The following is a 17,479-nucleotide window of genomic DNA, read 5'->3' as shown; positions in this document are numbered from 1 at the left end:
GGATTATATATAAGGTACCCGCGTCGGCGCCATTTTCTCACTCGGCTGTGGACAGTGAAGAGGGAGGTGGGAGTTAGGGCTGGCTGGGCTGTGTAGTGTAGTGTAGTGCAGAGTAGTGTAGTGTAGTGCTGCTGTTGTCCACTACTTCAAAGTCCATAGGGGCTGGCTGGACTGTGTTGTGTAGTGTAGTGCAGTGTAGTGTTGTGCTGTGCTGCGCTGCTGTTGTCCATAGGGGCTGTGTCCACTCCTCCAAAGTCCATTGGGGCTGGCTGTGTTGTGCTGTGCTGCTGTTGTCCATAGGGGCTGTGTCCACTCCTCCAAAGTCCATAGGGGCTGGCTGGACTGTGTTGTGCAGTCAGTTGTCCATAGTGTCCACTCCAAAGTCCTGTGCAGTGTCCCAGTCCTAAAGGGGTGCTGTAGTGTTGTCCAGGGGGTGCTCTGTCCATCAGGGGTGCTCACCCCAAGTGCAAAAAAATAAATACTTTTTCTGTTTGTGAATTGTGTGCGCAGTAGCGGCACGTGCATCAACAAAGTAGTGCCAAGCGTGCGCCTGTGTCATAAGTAAAGGGCCGGCTGGCTTGACCATTAAAGGGTGCTGTAACCCCCAAAGTGCACTCCAAACAAAATAAAAAAATATTTTCTGTGTTTGTGAATTGTGTGCACTGTGGCTGCACGTGCATCAACAAAGGAGCAGCGCCAAGCGTTCGTCTGTCTGGTAAAAGGTGGTGTAACCCCCAAAGTGCGCTCCACAAAGAATAAAAAATTATTTTTTTTTTCTGTCCTTGTGAATTGTGTGAGCTGTAGCTGCACGTGCATCAACAAAGGAGCAGCACCAAGCGTGCGCCTGTGTCCCATAAGTAAAGAGCTGGCTGGCTCATTTCTTAAAGGGTGGTGTAACCCACAAAGTGCACTAGTCTCCAACAAAAATAAAAAAATATTTTCTGTGTTTGTGTGCGCCTTAGCCGCACGTATATATCAATATAACATAAATGGAGGACCAAACTTTCTCCGATAAAAATAATATAGGGAAAGATCAAGAACCACTTCCTCCTAGTGCTGAAGCTGCTGCCACTAGTCATGACATAGACGATAACATGCCATCAACGTCGTCTGCCAATGCCGATGTCCAATGTCATAGTAGAGGGCACATACAATCCCAAATGACAAAGTTCAGGAAATATCTGAGGAGAAACGTAAACTTGCCAATATGCCATTTACGACACGGAGTGGCAAGGAACGGCTGAGGTCTTTCCCTATGTTCATGACTAGTGGTTCAGCTTCACATGACGATGGAAGCCCTCCTCCCGCTAAAAAAATCAAACGAGTTAAGCTGGCAAAAGCACAGCGAAGAACTGTACATTCTAAGAAGATATCACAAATCCCCAAGGAGAGTCCAAGTGTGGTGGCGGTTGCGATGCCTGACCTTCCCAGCACTGGACGGGAAGAGGTGGCTCTTTCCACCATTTGCACGCCCCCTGCAAGTGCTGAAAGGAGCACCCACAGTCCACTTGCTGATATGCAAATTGAAGATGTCACTGTTGAAGTACAACAGGATGAGGATACTGGTGTAACTGGCGCTGAGGAGGAATTTGGAAAGGAGGATTCTGATGGTGATGTGGTTTGTTTAAATCAGGCTTCGGGGGAGACAGTTGTTGTCCGTGGGATGGAAAAGCCCATCACGGTCATGCCTGGGCAGAAGACCAAACATTCCACCTTTTTGGTCTGGCAATATTTCTATCCAAATCCAGACAACAACTGTCTTGCCATATGTACCATATGTAAAGGTGAAATAAGTAGGGGTAGGCACGTTAACCACCTAGGAACATCCTCCCTTATACGGCACCTGCAGCGCGTTCATAAAAAGTTACTGTCAAGTTCAGAAACTTTGGCTAAGACCGTAAGCAGTCCAGGGACACCTAAATCCCGTTGTCCTGTTGTATCCAAGTGCCTGCAAACCACACCGTCAACTCCCTCCTCGTCAATTTCCTCCTTAGTCAGGATCGGAAGTAGTCCTGCAGGCCATGTCACTGGCATGACTGACTCTCCTATCCGGGATTCCTCCGGAGGGTCCTGCATTGCTATGCCTCCTGCTGCCGCTGCTGCTGTTGCTGCTGCTGGGAGTCATTCATCATCCCAGAGAGGAAGTAGGAACACCACTACTTTTACTAAACAATTGACCCTCCAACAGTTCTTAGCGAGGAGGATGAAGTACGACAGCAGTCATCCTGAAGCAAAACGTATAACTGACGCCTTGACTGCTATGTTGGTGTTAGACGTGCGTATCTGCCATTAGTGCAGTGGGATTTAGACAATTGATGGAGGTAGTGTGTCCACGGTGCCAAATCCCGTCTAGATTCCACTTCACTAGGCAGGCGATACCGAGACTGTACAGAAACGTCAGAAAAAGTGTCCTCGGTGTCCTGAAAAATTTTGTACCCAATGTCCACTTAACCACGGACATGTGGACAAGTGGAACAGGGCAGACTAAGGACTATATGACTGTGACAGCCCACTGGGTAGATGTATCACCTTACGCAGCAACAACAGCAGCATCACCAGTAGCAGCATCTCAGAAATGCCTGCTCGTTCCAAGGCAGGCTACACTGTGTATCACCGGTTACAGTAAGAGGCACACCGCCGACAACCTCTTAGAGGGAAATCATCGCCCAGTGGCTTACCCCACTTAGACTCTCCTGGGGATTTGTGATATCTGACAATGCCACCAATATTGTGCGGGCATTACATCTGGGCAAATTCCAGCACGTCCCATGTTTTGCTCACACAATAAACTTGGTGGTGCAGAATTTTCTGAAAAGCGACAGGGGCGTGCAGGAGACGCTTTGGGTGGCCCAAAAAATTTCTGGCCACTTTCGCCATTCTGCGACTGCGTGTCCCGAAGACTGGAGCGCCAGCAAACACTCTTGAACCTGCCTCGCCATTACCTGAAGCAAGAGGTTGTGACGCGGTGGAACTCAACCCTCTATATGCTTCAGAGGATGGAGGAGCAGCAAAAGGCCATTCAAGCCTATACATACACCTATGACTTAGGCAAAGGAGGGGGTATGCACCTTACTCAAGCGCAGTGGAGAATGATTTCCGTGTTGTGCAAGGTTCTCCAGCCCTTCGAACTTGCCACACGTGAAGTCAGTTCATACACTGCCAGCTTGAGTCAGGTCATTCCTCTCATCAGGCTTTTGCAGAAGCAGCTGGAGAAAGTGAAGGAGGAGCTAAGACGGAGCGATTCCGCTCGGCATGTGGGACTTGTGGATGAAGCCCTTCATTCGCTTTGCCAGGATTCCAGGGTGGTCAATCTGTTGAAATCAGACCACTACATTTTGGCCACCGTGCTCGATCCTAGGTTTAAAGCCTATGTGGTGTCTCTCTTTCCGGCCGACACAAGCCTGCAGAGGTGCAAAGACCTGCTGGTGAAAACACTCTCAGCTGAAGTGGAACGTGACACGTCAACAGCTCCTTCTTCATTTTCTCCCGCAACTGGGGCTGCCAGGAAAAAACTTAGGTATCCTAAGCAACCCTCTGGCGGTGATGCAGGGCAGGCAGGACCAAGTTTGGGCATCTGGTCCGGACTGAAGGACCTGGCAACAATTTCTGACATGTCTACTGTCACTGCATATGATACTGTCACCATTGACAGAATGGTGGAGGATTACATCGGTGACAGCATCCAAGTAGGCATGTCAGACAGTCCATACCTGTACTGGTCCGGACTGAAGGACCTGGCAACAATTTCTGACATGTCTACTGTCACTGCATATGATATGATGACATTGACACAATGGTGGAGGATTACATCGGTGACAGCATCCAAGTAGGCATGTCAGACAGTCCGTACCTGTACTGGCAGGAAAAAGAGGCAATTTGGAGGCCCCTGTACAAACTGGCTCTATTTTACCTGAGTTGCCCCCCCTCCAGTGTGTACTCCAAAAGAGTGTTTAGTGCAGCCGGGAACCTTGTCAGCGAAAGGCGTAGGAGGTTGCTTCCACAAAATGTGGAGTTGATATTCATAAAAATGAATTACCAACTCTTCCAGGGAGACCAGCCTCCAGAACGTACAGAGGGACCTGTGGTGGTGGATTCCAGCGGGGACAAGTTAATACTCTGTGAGGATGAGGATGTACACAACACTGAAGAGGGTGAGGAATCGGTGGATGAGGTGGATGAGGACGACATCTTGCCTCCGTAGAGCCAGTTTGTGCAGGGACAGATTAATTGCCAGCTTGTTTTGTGGGGGCCCAAACGAACCAATAATTTCAGCCACAGTCGTGTGGCAGACCCTGGAGCTGAAATGATTGGTTTGTTAAAGTGTGCATGTCCTGTTTATACAACATAAGGGTGGGTGGGAGGGCCCAAGGACAATTCCATCTTGCACCTCTTTTTTTTCTTTGCATTATGTACAGTTTGGGGCCTAGTTTTTCAAACTCCCATCCTGTCTGCCACTCCTAGATGGGTCACGTGTTTGTGCCGCCCACTCGTGTCGCTTAGCATAGCCTTTTGGACATAAAAATACTATTGTGAGGTGTGAGGTGTTCAGAATAGACTGGAAATGAGTGGAAATTAAGGTTATTGAGGTTAATAACAGCATAGGAGCAGAAAAACCAACACATTCTGTGATTTTAGCTGTTTTTATTCTTTTTTTAAAAAAAAAATACAGATCCAAAACACAAAACCCAGAACCCAAAACACGGAAGGGTGGTTTTGGCAAAACCAATCCAGATCCAAAACACGAAGAAAGATCCAGATCCAAAACCAAAACACGAAAAATGGCCGATGCACACCCCTAGTGCTAAGCTGTTAATATAAAGTGTCTCGTGCATATGTGGACTTAAGGCCCTGATTCAGAGCCGCGCGCTGTGTGCTCACAAGCAGCCCGATGTTTAGGCACTGTGCATACGCCGCGTCTGGCGTGCGCGTGTGTGAGCCCCGCCGAACGACTGAAGTTCAGTCGCTACGGGGCTCGCAACTAGACGGGGCGGCTGTCGATGGTGAGTGGCAGCTTGCCCCCTTTTGTGGGCTGGAAGGGGGGGTGGCTGGACAAACGTAGGTGTTCCCTTAGGAACGTAGGTGCTCCCCACTAGTGATGTCAGTGGGAGTGCTTTTGGCTACCGCAGGGTCTCGCCGCAAGCCCGATGGTCACGATGGTCTTGACTCTTGACCATCGCGACCATCATCATGGCCGCTCACTATAGCTGTTGGTGGTCACCCACAGCTATGCGAGCGGCCAGGAGGCCGCTCCAAAAAGGAGCAGGGACGGCCCTGATTCAGAGCGATCGCTCTGTCAGAGCGTCCGGCTCTGAATCAGGGCGTGAGGCAAGAATAGTAAAGACCCCAACTCGTTTCGTCAGTAGTTAGACTTCATCAAGGGGATATATATATATATATATATATATATAATATATATATATATATATAGAGGAAGTATGAAAAAGACTGCAGGCATCTGTGTGTGTGTATGTTTGTCAGACACTAGTGAGCACCTGCATTCCAGTGCAAACAGGCTACTGTGTATTTTTGCTAGAAGTGAACTTGAAATGATTTGCACTTGCTAACAATTGTTTTTCTTAGATCTGCTATATTCTTTTACACTCAGGGCCTGATTCAGACCCGCTCGCAAGCGCTGAGCGCTCACAAGCGGGTCGATGTTGCCCAAGTGCGCATGCGCACGAGGGAGCCGGCTCCTTCGTGCGCATGCGCGAGACCCGAATAACGACGGCCAAGCCGTCGTTATGGGTCTCGCACCAAAGGGGCCGTGCTGTCGATGGTGATTGACAGCACGCCCCCTTTGGTGGGCGTGCCGGGGGCGTGGCTGCCCAGACGGAGGCGTTCCTATGGGAACGCCTACCGTCTGGGGCCGGCCCCACTGACATCACAAGTGATGTCAGTGGGAGTGCTTTTGGCTCTGATAGAGCCAAAAACACTCCAGGGCTTGCGGCAACGAGACCCTACCGCAGGGTCTCTTCACAAGCCCGATGGTCGCGATGGTCTTGACCATCGCGACCATCATTTTGGCCGCTCACTATAGCTGTAGGTTGTCACCCACAGTTACGAGGCCGCTCCAAGGAGGAGCAGGGACGGCCCTGATTCAGAGCGATCGCTCTGTCAGAGCGTCCGGCTCTGAATCAGGGCCTCAATGCTAACATGTTTGTGTGCCGCTGCTCTGTCACTAAGTTTAATCAATTAGCTCACTGCAGCTTTTGACCAATAAGGGTGAAAACAATATTGTGAGCTGTGAGTTGGTCAAAATTGACTGGAAATGACTGGAATTGATGTTAATAATACTGTAGGAACAAAGGCCCTCATTAAGAGCCGTACGCTCTGAGCAGAGCGCACGCTCTGAATGAGGGCCGCCCTCCATGAAAATGGATGACCATCGCGACCATCGAAACTGCAAGCCGGAGCCTGCGGTTGAGGTTTTCAACCGCAAGCTCCGGAGTGATTTTGGCTCTATCAGAGCCAAAATCACTCCCACTGACATCACTAGTGATGTCAGTGGGCCGGCTTCTGACGGGAGGCGTTCCCGTGGGAACGCCCCCGTCAGGGAGGCACGCCCCCGGCACGCCCACCAAAGGGGGCGTGCTGTCAATCAACATCGACAGCACGCCCCCTTTGATCAGACACAACGAGCGAAGGACTTTCCTTCGCTCGTCGCGTCTGGCGCATGCGCACGACGGAGCTCCCTCCGTCGTGCGCATGCTCAGTGCATAGCATCGACCCATTTGCGAGCGGACAGCCGCTCGCGAGTGGGTCTGAATCAGGCCCAAAGATAGGCCCAAACTACACGATTTTAGCTGTTTTTATGGGCTCTATTTACTACAATCCGCATATTGAATGCGGATTGTAGTGTGATATTACCGAGTGACTTCGCATTGCGAATACAGGCAATATCACAGGGATTTACTATAAATGCCTTGCAGGGACAGAGCTTGCGATAAAGCTCTGTCCCTGCGGATGCCATCCGCACTCTAGTCGCGGTATTTTCGGAAAAAATACTGCGACTAAGAGCCCGCGCATGCGCCGTCCCACCGTCGCTGCTGCCCCCCACCGATGCTAAGCCCCGCCCCACGGGATCGCGGACCCCCGTGACCCCCTCTCCCTCCCCCGAGACCCCCCCCCTCCCTTCATTACACTTACCTGCATCCTCCTGGCCTCCGGTGATCTTCTCCGGGCTTCCCAATCAGGTGCTCTCCCATACTGCACTGGGGCCCGATCACCTGATGACCGGGCAGCAGTGCACTGTGGGAGACCAGCTGACCGGAGAGGAGCCATCACCGGAGGCCCGATCACCGGTCCCTGGATTCAGGTAAGTAAAAAAAAAATGTTTCATTTTTTTTTTTACTTTTTTTTACAGCAATCAGCTTGCGGTCTATTTAGACCACATAGCTGATTACTGGTACCGGCTCCCGGCTCTGTTCTCCCCGTTAGAGCAGAGTGGGAGCCCGGTAACCGGGGGAGACCCTGGATAACGCCACCTCCAGGTGGCGTTATTATCACAGGGCTTTCCCCGGTATTTTTTTACAATTTATTTTTAGTAACTATGGTCGGATCACATTTCCCATTACAATTATGGGAAATGCAATCTGCTTTACTAAAAATAAGTGATAATTAGGGGTTGGAGTAGAATTTTACTAATTCTACTCCAATTGCCCTATAGTAACTACAGGTGAAACTAAAATAATGTGAAAAGGGTGTGAAAACACCCTTTTTCACTTTATTTTAGTAAAAATAATGTTAATAAATAGAGCCCTATAACTTTTTATGAAATTTTAAAGAATTTCAGATCCAGAAGCAAACCAAACCCAAAACACGGCTATGTATTTATATTTATATGTAACTATACAGTAAATATATATATACTGTATATATATTATAAGACTGACTCGAAAAACAACGGAATTCTCCATAGAGTATATATATATATATATATATATATATAAATAACTATCCTATGCAATAACTAAGGGCCCAATTCATATCTGTGAGTGAAGAGAGGTGATGTATTATGAGGGGTGTTGTGCTGGGAGAAAGGTGCTGTTAGGGGTGCTGTGCAGTGAGGGGTGCTGTATTGAGAGTGGTACTGTGAGTGGACGGGAGGTGCTTTGCTGTGATGGGAAAAGGGTACTGTACTGAGAATGCTGTGCTGAAAGGGGAGAGGGGTGCTGTGCTGAGAGGGGAGAGGGACACTGTGCAGAAAGGGGTGCTGTGCTGTGAGAAGAGAGGGGTGCTGTGAGGGAAGAGGGGTTCTGTGCAGAAAGGGGTGCTGTGCTGTGAGGAGAGAGGGGTGCTGTGAGGGGAGAGGGGTTCTGTGCAGAAAGGGGTGCTGTGCTGTGAGGAGAGAGGGGTGCTGTGAGGGGAGAGGGGTTCTGTGCAGAAAGGGGTGCTGTGTTGAAAGGGGTGCTGTGAGGGGAGAGGGGTGCTGTGCTGTGAGGGGAGAGGGGTGCTGTGCTGAGAGGGGAGAGGGGTGCTGTGAGGGGAGATGGGTGCTGTGCTGAGAGGGGAGGGGGGTGCTGTGAGGGGAGAGGGGTGCTGTGAGGGGAAAGGTGTGCTGTGCAGAAAGGGGTGCTGTGTTGAAAGGGGTGCTGTGCTGAGAGGGGAGAGGGGTGCTGTGAGGGGAAAGGGGTGCTGTGCAGAAAGGGGTGCTGTGTTGAAAGGGGTGCTGTGCTGAGAGGGGAGAGGGGTGCTGTGCAGAAAGGGGTGCTGTGTTGAATGGGGTGCTGTGCTGAGAGGGGAGAGGGGTGCTGTGCAGAAAGGGGTGCTGTGTTGAAAGAGGTGCTGTGCTGATCAGGGAGAGGGGTACTGTGCAGAAAGGGGTGCTGTGTTGAGATGGGAGAGGGGTGCTGTGCTGTGAGGCAGGCAGTGAAGGGGGCAATATGTGGTGCTGTGAGGGGGCAGTAAGTCATACTTGCCTATCCTCCCAGAACGGCTGGGAGGCTCCCAAAAACTGGGTGGTGCTCCCAGCCACCCAAAAGGTGAACAAGTCTCTCGACCGGCTGCTGCTCCCCAGCCGGCTTCCCCCTTTCCCCCGCAGCTGCCCACTTATACAATAAAGGTGGGTGGTCCGGGGGAAGCCGATGATGCTATTTGCACTGAATGAAGTCATCGTGGCGCCATCCCCTCCTGCACAATGCCTATAATGTCAGCATTGGGCAACGAGGGCAGGGCCGGGATGACGCAATCGCGCAGCTATGCCCCCGGCAGGCGCAGTACATGCTAGAAACTGGGGCATCAGTGTGTGGTATAACCATACTTACCTACTCTCCCTGACTCCCTGTAAAGGGGGTGATCTCCCTGAAGTTAAGCTTGGTGGTGGGATGATCTGCTAAGGGGGCACCAGCCAATTTCTTGCCTAGTGCACCAAATCGGTTAGGACCGGCTCTACAATTACCTGCCTATGTCACTGCTAATTGAATTCCTCTCTAGATGGTCCAAATGGTCTTTGGCCCTCATTCAGAGCCACTCGCTATTTGCGGTCGTTCGTTCTAAAACAAGGGGTGGCTATTCAAATGAACCGTTCGCTGTTTGCTGTCCGTTCACGCCTCTATGTCTGAACGAGCGAACAAAACTTGCGGTCGTTTTTTGGAAAGATACGCCCCCTGGCCGCTCGCATCCTACGTCATGTCCGCTATTTATTAGATTAATCGATTAATGCTCGCTATTCTTGGGGCTGGTGTTTGCTACCACAATTTTGCGAGCAGTTCTGGCTATAAAATAACCCAGTGACGTGGTCAATGACGCTGCTGTTTTAAATATGCACACCCATAAAACGCCCGTTTTGACCTTTAAGCACGCCTGCGTTCTGATCTCCACCCCCCGTTTTCAAGCACCTTCCCCTGTTACCACCCACATACGCCTCCTCCTGTCACTCAAAATAGCAGGCATTCGCTATTTTGCGAGCACATGAATTTCGGCCGCACTGACTGGTTAGCGCATGCGTATAACGATCCGTGCGCATGCGCAGTTGGGCTAACATCGCTCGGAACGAATGAGCGGCCGCTTACGAGCGGCTCTGAATCAGGCCCTTTGTCTGCTGCTGATATTCTACATTTACAGGGATTGCTCATTTTTCAGCCATTTGTTTTATGCAGACTCTTCTCCTGTACCTTAGGCCTATCCGCTGTCACTGGTATCAGGTATCCGACCGTCACCACTGCCTGTACCTACACCTCTCAGATTAGCAACAGTCTGAAAGTGTTCCGCCAGGTGATTTCAGGAAATCCCCCAGTTATCAGATCTTACTACATTAGCTGCATACACACACACAACGATTTTTTGAACGATTATCCTTAAACGATATCGGTTAACGATAATCGTTTGAAAACATCGTTCACTTTCTGAGTCAAACGATGAACGATTATCGTTCATGCCCGTTCACATTTGTAGTTTGTACTTCAGTCAGACTTGTCAACTCAACGATTTTCATTAAGGGAATATGCAAAAATCGTTTGTAGTTCAAAAGAATCGTTCATTACACTTTAAAAAATCTGACAGATAATCTGACAGAAAATCGTTCAGAAAATCGTTGGTAACAAAATCGTTGTGTGTGTGTATGCAGCTATTGTATTAATAACAATTGTCATTTGAGTGGAGTAACAGTTTAGTATATACATTGCAGTAAGACCCATAATGATGTGTATAACGTATATAACCTTAATATTTCAAGCCAGTGAAAGGGCGTGTGGTAAGAAATTAGTGACATTGGAACACAGGGCCTGATTCAGAGCCGCTCGTAAGTGGCCGCTCGTTCGCTCCGAGCGATGTTCGCACAACTGCGCTTGCGTATGGGTCGTAATAAGGGGTGTGCACCGGACACTTTTCGTGTTTTGTGTTTTGGTTTTGGATCTGGATCTTTCTTCGTGTTTTGGATCTGGATTGGTTTTGCCAAAACCACCCTTCCGTGTTTTGGGTTCTGGGTTTTGTGTTTTGGATCTGGATTTTTTCTTAAAAAATAAAAAAAAAACGCTAAAATCACATAAATGGGCCTTTTTTTGTTCCTACGCTATTAATAACCCCAATAACATTAATTTCCACTCATTTCCACTCTATTCTGAACACCTCACACCTCACAATATTGTTTTTAGGCCAAAAGGTTGTACCGAGGAAGCTGGATGACTATGCTAAGCGACACAAGGGGGCGGCACAAACACGTGGCCCATCTAGGAGTGGCACTGCAGTGGCAGACAGGAAGCCAATCAGCGTTATGGTGCCCATTTGCATGTAGCACGAACCCGGGAGATCCGTGCTACATGCATCTGTGTGATTGGCACAGAGCAATGACAGGTCCGTGAGACCCGTCTGTGCTGCTGTGGTAAAAAAAAAAAAAACCTGTGTAAAAAAAGAAAAAAATGGCGTGCACCCCCCCAAAAAAGAGCAACCAGCCCCGGGCATTAGTAACCCAGTGCTGGGTGTGCTTAAATACAGGGGACAAATGACGTAGGGGTCCCCTGTACTTAAGCACAACCAGCACCGGGCTAGTCAGAACCAGCGCTGGTTGCCAAAATACGGGGGACAAACGACGTAGGGGTCCCCTGTATTCTGCGCAACCAGCTCTGGGCTCTGATCCGGTCCTGGTTCTGGAAATATAGGGGACAAAAAATGAGTAGGGTTCCCCTGTATGTTCCAGAACCAGCACTGGACTTTTTCTAGCGGGGGGCTGATGCCACAGCCAGGGGAGCCCTTTCACCGGGCCCCCCAGCCGCAGCATCAACCCTGACCGCTAGTCAGCCCAGGCCGGGGATCCCTGGAGAGCTGGGGACCCCCCCAATAAAGGGGTCACCCTCTCCAGGGCACCCCAGGCCCAGGCTGATAGCCCGGGGCTATCCCCGCCACCCCTGGTGGCGGTGGGTGGCGGGTTGATTGTGTGGTGTGGTGTAAATAAAGAATATCAAACATTGTCTTTACAAGTAGAACTGCAAGTCCCAGCTAGCCTGCCCCGCATGCTGGTACTTGGAGAACCACAAGTACCAGCATGCAGGGCATTAAGGGCCCACTAGTACCTGTAGTTCACCTGTAAAAAAAATGTTTAAAAAAACACAGGACACACACACCGTGACAGTATAAGTTTATTAAACATACATACACACACACACATGTACACATACTCACCTATGTAACCTGTAGCATCGGTCCACTTGTCCGGTAAAGTATCCCTAGGGGACCTGTGAAAAAAAACATACTCACCATCTCCTATGCGAGGTTCTGTCCTCTTCGTTCCAAAGTAGGCATCCCCGGACTTGGCAAAAAAAAAAAACGAAAACGCGATCCACGAACTTAGTACCGTTCTATAGAACGGTACTTCCCGAATGAGAGCTTAGCGGCGGGGTATCACCATGGAAACCCCGCTGCTAAGCGTTCATTGGCTGAGAGAGGTCATCTCCCGTCTCTCAGCCAATGAACGGCTCCCTCCATTGTAGTCAATGGTGGGAACCGCAGGGTAAACTTTAATAACCTTGCGGCTCCCAGCATTGACTACAATGGAGGGAGCCGTTCATTGGCTGAGAGAGACGGGAGATGGCCTCTCTCAGCCAATGAACGCTTAGCAGCGGGGTTTCCATGGTGATACCCCGCCGCTAAGCTCTCATTCGGGAAGTACCGTTCTATAGAACGGTACTAAGTTCGTGGATCGCGTTTTCGTTTGTTTTTTTTTGCCAAGTCCGGGGATGCCTACTTTGGAACGAAGAGGACAGAACCTCGCATAGGAGATGGTGAGTATGTTTTTTTTCACAGGTCCCCTATGGATACTTTACCGGACAAGTGGACCGATGCTACAGGGTTACATAGGTGAGTATGTGTACATGTGTGTGTGTGTGTGTGTGTGTGTGTGTATGTATGTTTAATAAACTTATACTGTCACGGTGTGTGTGTCCTGTGTTTTTTTTAAACATTTTTTTACAGGTGAACTACAGGTACTAGTGGGCCCTTAATGCCCTGCATGCTGGTACTTGTGGTTCTCCAAGTACCAGCATGCGGGGCAGGCTTGCTGGGACTTGCAGTTCTACTTGTAAAGACAATGTTTGATATTCTTTATTTACACCACACCACACAATCAACCCGCCACCCACCGCCACCAGGGGTGGCGGGGATAGCCCCGGGCTATCAGCCTGGGCCTGGGGTGCCCTGGAGAGGGTGACCCCTTTATTGGGGGGGTCCCCAGCTCTCCAGGGATCCCCGGCCTGGGCTGACTAGCGGTCAGGGCTGATGCTGCGGCTGGGGGGCCCGGTGAAAGGGCTCCCCTGGCTGTGGCATCAGCCCCCCGCTAGAAAAAGTCCAGTGCTGGTTCTGGAACATACAGGGGAACCCTACTCATTTTTTTCCCCTGTATTTCCAGAACCAGGACCGGATCAGAGCCCAGAGCTGGTTGCGCAGAATACGGGGGACCCCTACGTCGTTTGTCCCCCGTATTTTGGCAACCAGCTCTGGTTCTGACTAGCCCGGTGCTGGTTGTGTTTAAGTACAGGGGACCCCTATGTCGTTTGTCCCCTGTATTTAAGCACACCCAGCACTGGGTCACTAATGCCCGGGGCTGGTTGCTCTTTTTTTGGGGGGGGGGCACGCCATTTTTTTCTCTTTTTACACAGGTTTTTTTTTTTTTATTTACCACAGCAGCACAGACGGGTCTCACGGACCCGTTAGTGCTCTGTGTCAATGACACAGATGCAAGTAGCACGGATCTCCTGGTCCGTGCGTGCATCTGTGTCATTGAAATACACAGCAGCACAGACGGGTCTCACTGACCCATCTGTGCTCTGTGTCACTGTCAATCACACAGATGCATGTAGCACGGATCTCACGAGTCCGTGCTACATGCAAATGAGCACCATAATGCTGATTGGCTGAGAGCCGTGACAGACGGCTCTGTCAGCCAATCAGCACTTTGCCTATTAAAGGCAAAGGCATTTTTTTTTAAATGGCCGCTCGAGGCAAAACCTCGAGATCCGACAGCAGATCTCGAGGTTTTGCCTCGGGAGAGGGATCCGGGGCAGACAGGGAGATCCGAGCTTGGGCTCGGATCGCCCCGGATCCCCGAAGTTCGGGTGGGTTCGGTTCTCAGGGAACCGAACCCGCTCATCCCTAGTCGTAATGCGCATGCGCAAACCAGTCATTGTGGTCGGAAATCGTGCGCTCGTAAAACAGGGAGGGCCTGCTAATTTGAGTGACAGAATGAGGCGTTTGTGGGTGGTAACAGGGGAAGATGCTTGAAAACGGGGGAGTGGAGATCCGAACGCAGGCGTGCCAAATGGTCAAAACGGGCGTTTGATGGGAGTGCATAATTAGCAAAGCAGCGTCATCGACCACGTCACTTGGTTGTCTTTTAGCCTGAACTGCTCGCAGTGATTGCGGGAAGTAAAACCTACCACAAGCACTGCGAACAGTTCAGACGCCTTTCGATGTACTCGATTAATCTAATAAATAGTGGAGATGACGTAGGATGCGAACGGCCAGGGGGCGTCTTTACAAAATAGCGAGCGCATGTTTCGTTCGCTTGCTCAAGACATAGAGGCGTCAACAGACCGCAAAGAGCGAGCGCTCAATTTAAATAGCCGGCCCCTTTTTCTGAACGACCGTTCGCAAATAGCGTCCGGCTCTGAATCAGGTCCACAATTACCTCTAAACTCAGTTACCTTGTAATGTGTTATATAATAAAGGAACCTTGTTTGCAAAAAGATCACTTGTACATGGTATCACTGATAAGGAGATGTCGATACAGCCATACGGGGAAATATCTCATTAAAAATAGCTTTTTTCTCTTTCATTTGGGTATATGCCCACTTACCAGGGTTTGGAGGAATATTTCTATAATGAGTTTATTTCTGTCCTGAAAGGGTTAAGCACAACATTCCATATACAGTAAGGCGATGTATGTGGTGCCGTCCCTCCTTGTTACTGCTGTGTAAAGGCGCATAAACACTGGACGATGTGTCCAGTGAGCTATATCGGCAGTGGCGCGCCCGGCCATGGTGCCGGCAACGGTAAATGCATCCACCCTTGCCGATGCCAGACACTACGGATGACGGCGGGGGGGCTTGGCCATGCTGCATGGCATTGCTAACGATATCCCCAGATTGAGCTGCACGTACAGCCGACTGGGGATATCATTATCGACCCGCGGGAGCGCGCATCATTTCGTTGAACGATATCATTATCGTTCATGACTATCGTCCAGTGTGTACGGGCCTTTACATGGAATATCAGGCAATACACCTGCACTGTCCTCAGTTAGGCCTGAGATAAAGGTCTGTGGGCCTGATTCAGCACAGATTGCAATTGCGATCGCAGCTGTGTAATCGCACGCACTGAAGCTGCGAGAATATGCTAACGCCTGCCACAGCACAGCCAGCATAGAGACGCCTACCGCTGCTTTCTCACCTCCGTAATACTTCGCAGTCCTGCGTACACATCGGTACCATCGACGCACATCGGCCCGTCACAATTACAGAGAGTCTGGCCCGTCGCAGAAATTGCAAGTCTCGTGGCACGCAGTGAGTACACAAGCTGTGTATGCATTCGCAGGGGCTAATTTATGCACGCCCAGGAAACGGCGTTCAAACGGACAGGCACGCCTGCGTTTCTCCGACCACTCCCCAGTCACCGCCCCCAAACGCTGACGGCCTGTCACTCACTTTGCGATGGATTCCTATCTGCGGGTGTACTTGCAGCATGGCTTATATGCTTGCGCAATGGCTAACAATCGCTCGATCTGCATACGCGGTTGCAATTGCGATCCATGCTGAATCAGGTCCTGCGTACACAGAGCCTGAGGGTGTCGTTACAGCACAGCGGACTGGCGGCTCTTCCGTCCTCTGCATAACGCATCCCTACATGTACAGTGGTCTGAACGCCTGTACACACAGCACGACGTGCAGATATACCCGCCATTAGCTGTGCTGTACAGCCAACGCCATATGTCTGTGAACGACGTCATTCACACACATATCGTCTGTACACACTGGCCGACGTGCACACGATATATATATATATCGGCCGAACGATTTAATAGCTGATATGTCGCCCAGAGTGTACCCGGCATAAGACTAAAGGCAACTTCCAGCTGCTCATTATAAGAACATAATGAGAGCAATTGCAGTCTGGCCAATCCAGAACGAAGAAGGCACCCAGCGGCTCTCCAGCTGTTGTGGAACTACAATCACCAGACATACCCTGCCAGCTGTTGTGGAACTACAATCACCAGATATACCCTGCCAGCTGTTGTGGAACTACAATTACCAGACATACCCTGCCAGCTGTTGTGGAACTACAATCACCAGACATACCCTGTCAGCTGTTGTGGAACTATAATCACCAGACATACCCTGCCATCTGTTGTGGAACTACAATCACCAGACATACCCTGCCAGCTGTTGTGGAACTACAATCACCAGACATACCCTGCCAGCTGTTGTGGAACTACAATCACCAGATATACCCTGCCAGCTGTTGTGGAACTACAATTACCAGACATACCCTGCCAGCTGTTGTGGAACTACAATCACCAGACATACCCTGCCAGCTGTTGTGGAACTACAATCACCAGACATACCCTGCCAGCTGTTGTGGAACTACAATCACCAGACATACCCTGCCAGCTGTTGTGGAACTACAATTACCAGACATACCCTGCCAGCTGTTGTGGAACTACAATCACCAGACATACCCTGCCAGCTGTTGTGGAACTACAATTACCAGACATACCCTGTCAGCTGTTGTGGAACTACAATCACCAGACATACCCTGCCAGCTGTTGTGGAACTACAATCACCAGACATACCCTGCCAGCTGTTGTGGAACTACAATCACCAGACATACCCTGTCAGCTGTTGTGGAACTACAATCACCAGACATACCCTGCAAGCTGTTGTGGAATTACAAGTCCCAGCATAACCTGCCAGCTGATGTTTAACAATTATAGTCGTTCCTCCACCTCTACAAATGTGAGCATGCCTTGCTTTACAGGGCATGCAGGGACTTGTAGTTCACTTCCTGCTGAGCCACAGGTCGCATCATTACTTTTTTTTTTTTAGGGGAGGGGGCTTGGTAATCCTGGGGTACTTACACAGCCTGGGGTGGGATATGTAATTTCGGGTAACAGCCAACGCGTGCTCTCTTGATGCTGCCATGTCTGCCTGGTGCCCGTTTAGCCTCATATCCACCTTGGTAGCCATGCTGGTAGCCTGTCTCAGGGAGTCCTGTGCGCGTTGTGCTCTGTGTGTGTTTTATAGGTGGGTGTGAGGACTGGTGTTTTGTGTACATCTCTGCCCAGAGCCCATCCAGGTGTAACCGGCCTTTCCTTACCTATTCCAGCTCACCTGCTCTCAGCGCTGCCCCCACTGTGTACTGTAAACGCTCAGTCCATTCACTGCCTGGCAATGTACACACACGAGACATTAACCCTGCGTGTGCCCGGCGGCTTCATCCTGAAAACAAGAACTGCTGCGGCATCTACCATAAAGGCAGTACAGGCCCAGGCTCTCTT

At 50.3% G+C, this 17,479-nt stretch overlaps 1 protein-coding gene across 1 annotated transcript in view; it reads right to left on the bottom strand.

Moving 5' to 3' along the window:
• ATP6V1B1 (ATPase H+ transporting V1 subunit B1) overlaps positions 1-17,196 on the bottom strand; it is a 101,636-nt gene extending 84,440 nt beyond the window's left edge. Inside the window, exon 1 of the mRNA XM_088463863.1 lies at positions 17,060-17,196. Coding sequence (XP_088319989.1) covers positions 17,060-17,168 — 109 coding nt within the window. The 5' untranslated portion in view covers positions 17,169-17,196. The remainder of the gene's footprint in view (positions 1-17,059) is intronic.
• Positions 17,197-17,479: the final 283 nt, after the last annotated feature.

This window comes from Taudactylus pleione, unplaced genomic scaffold (genome assembly GCF_031769625.1).
Source record: "Taudactylus pleione unplaced genomic scaffold, aTauple2 ptg001476l, whole genome shotgun sequence".
In the NCBI taxonomy this organism is placed as follows: Eukaryota; Metazoa; Chordata; class Amphibia; order Anura; family Myobatrachidae; genus Taudactylus; species Taudactylus pleione.
Note: the sequence above shows the minus strand (reverse complement) of the source record. Positions and strands in the feature narration are given on the sequence as shown.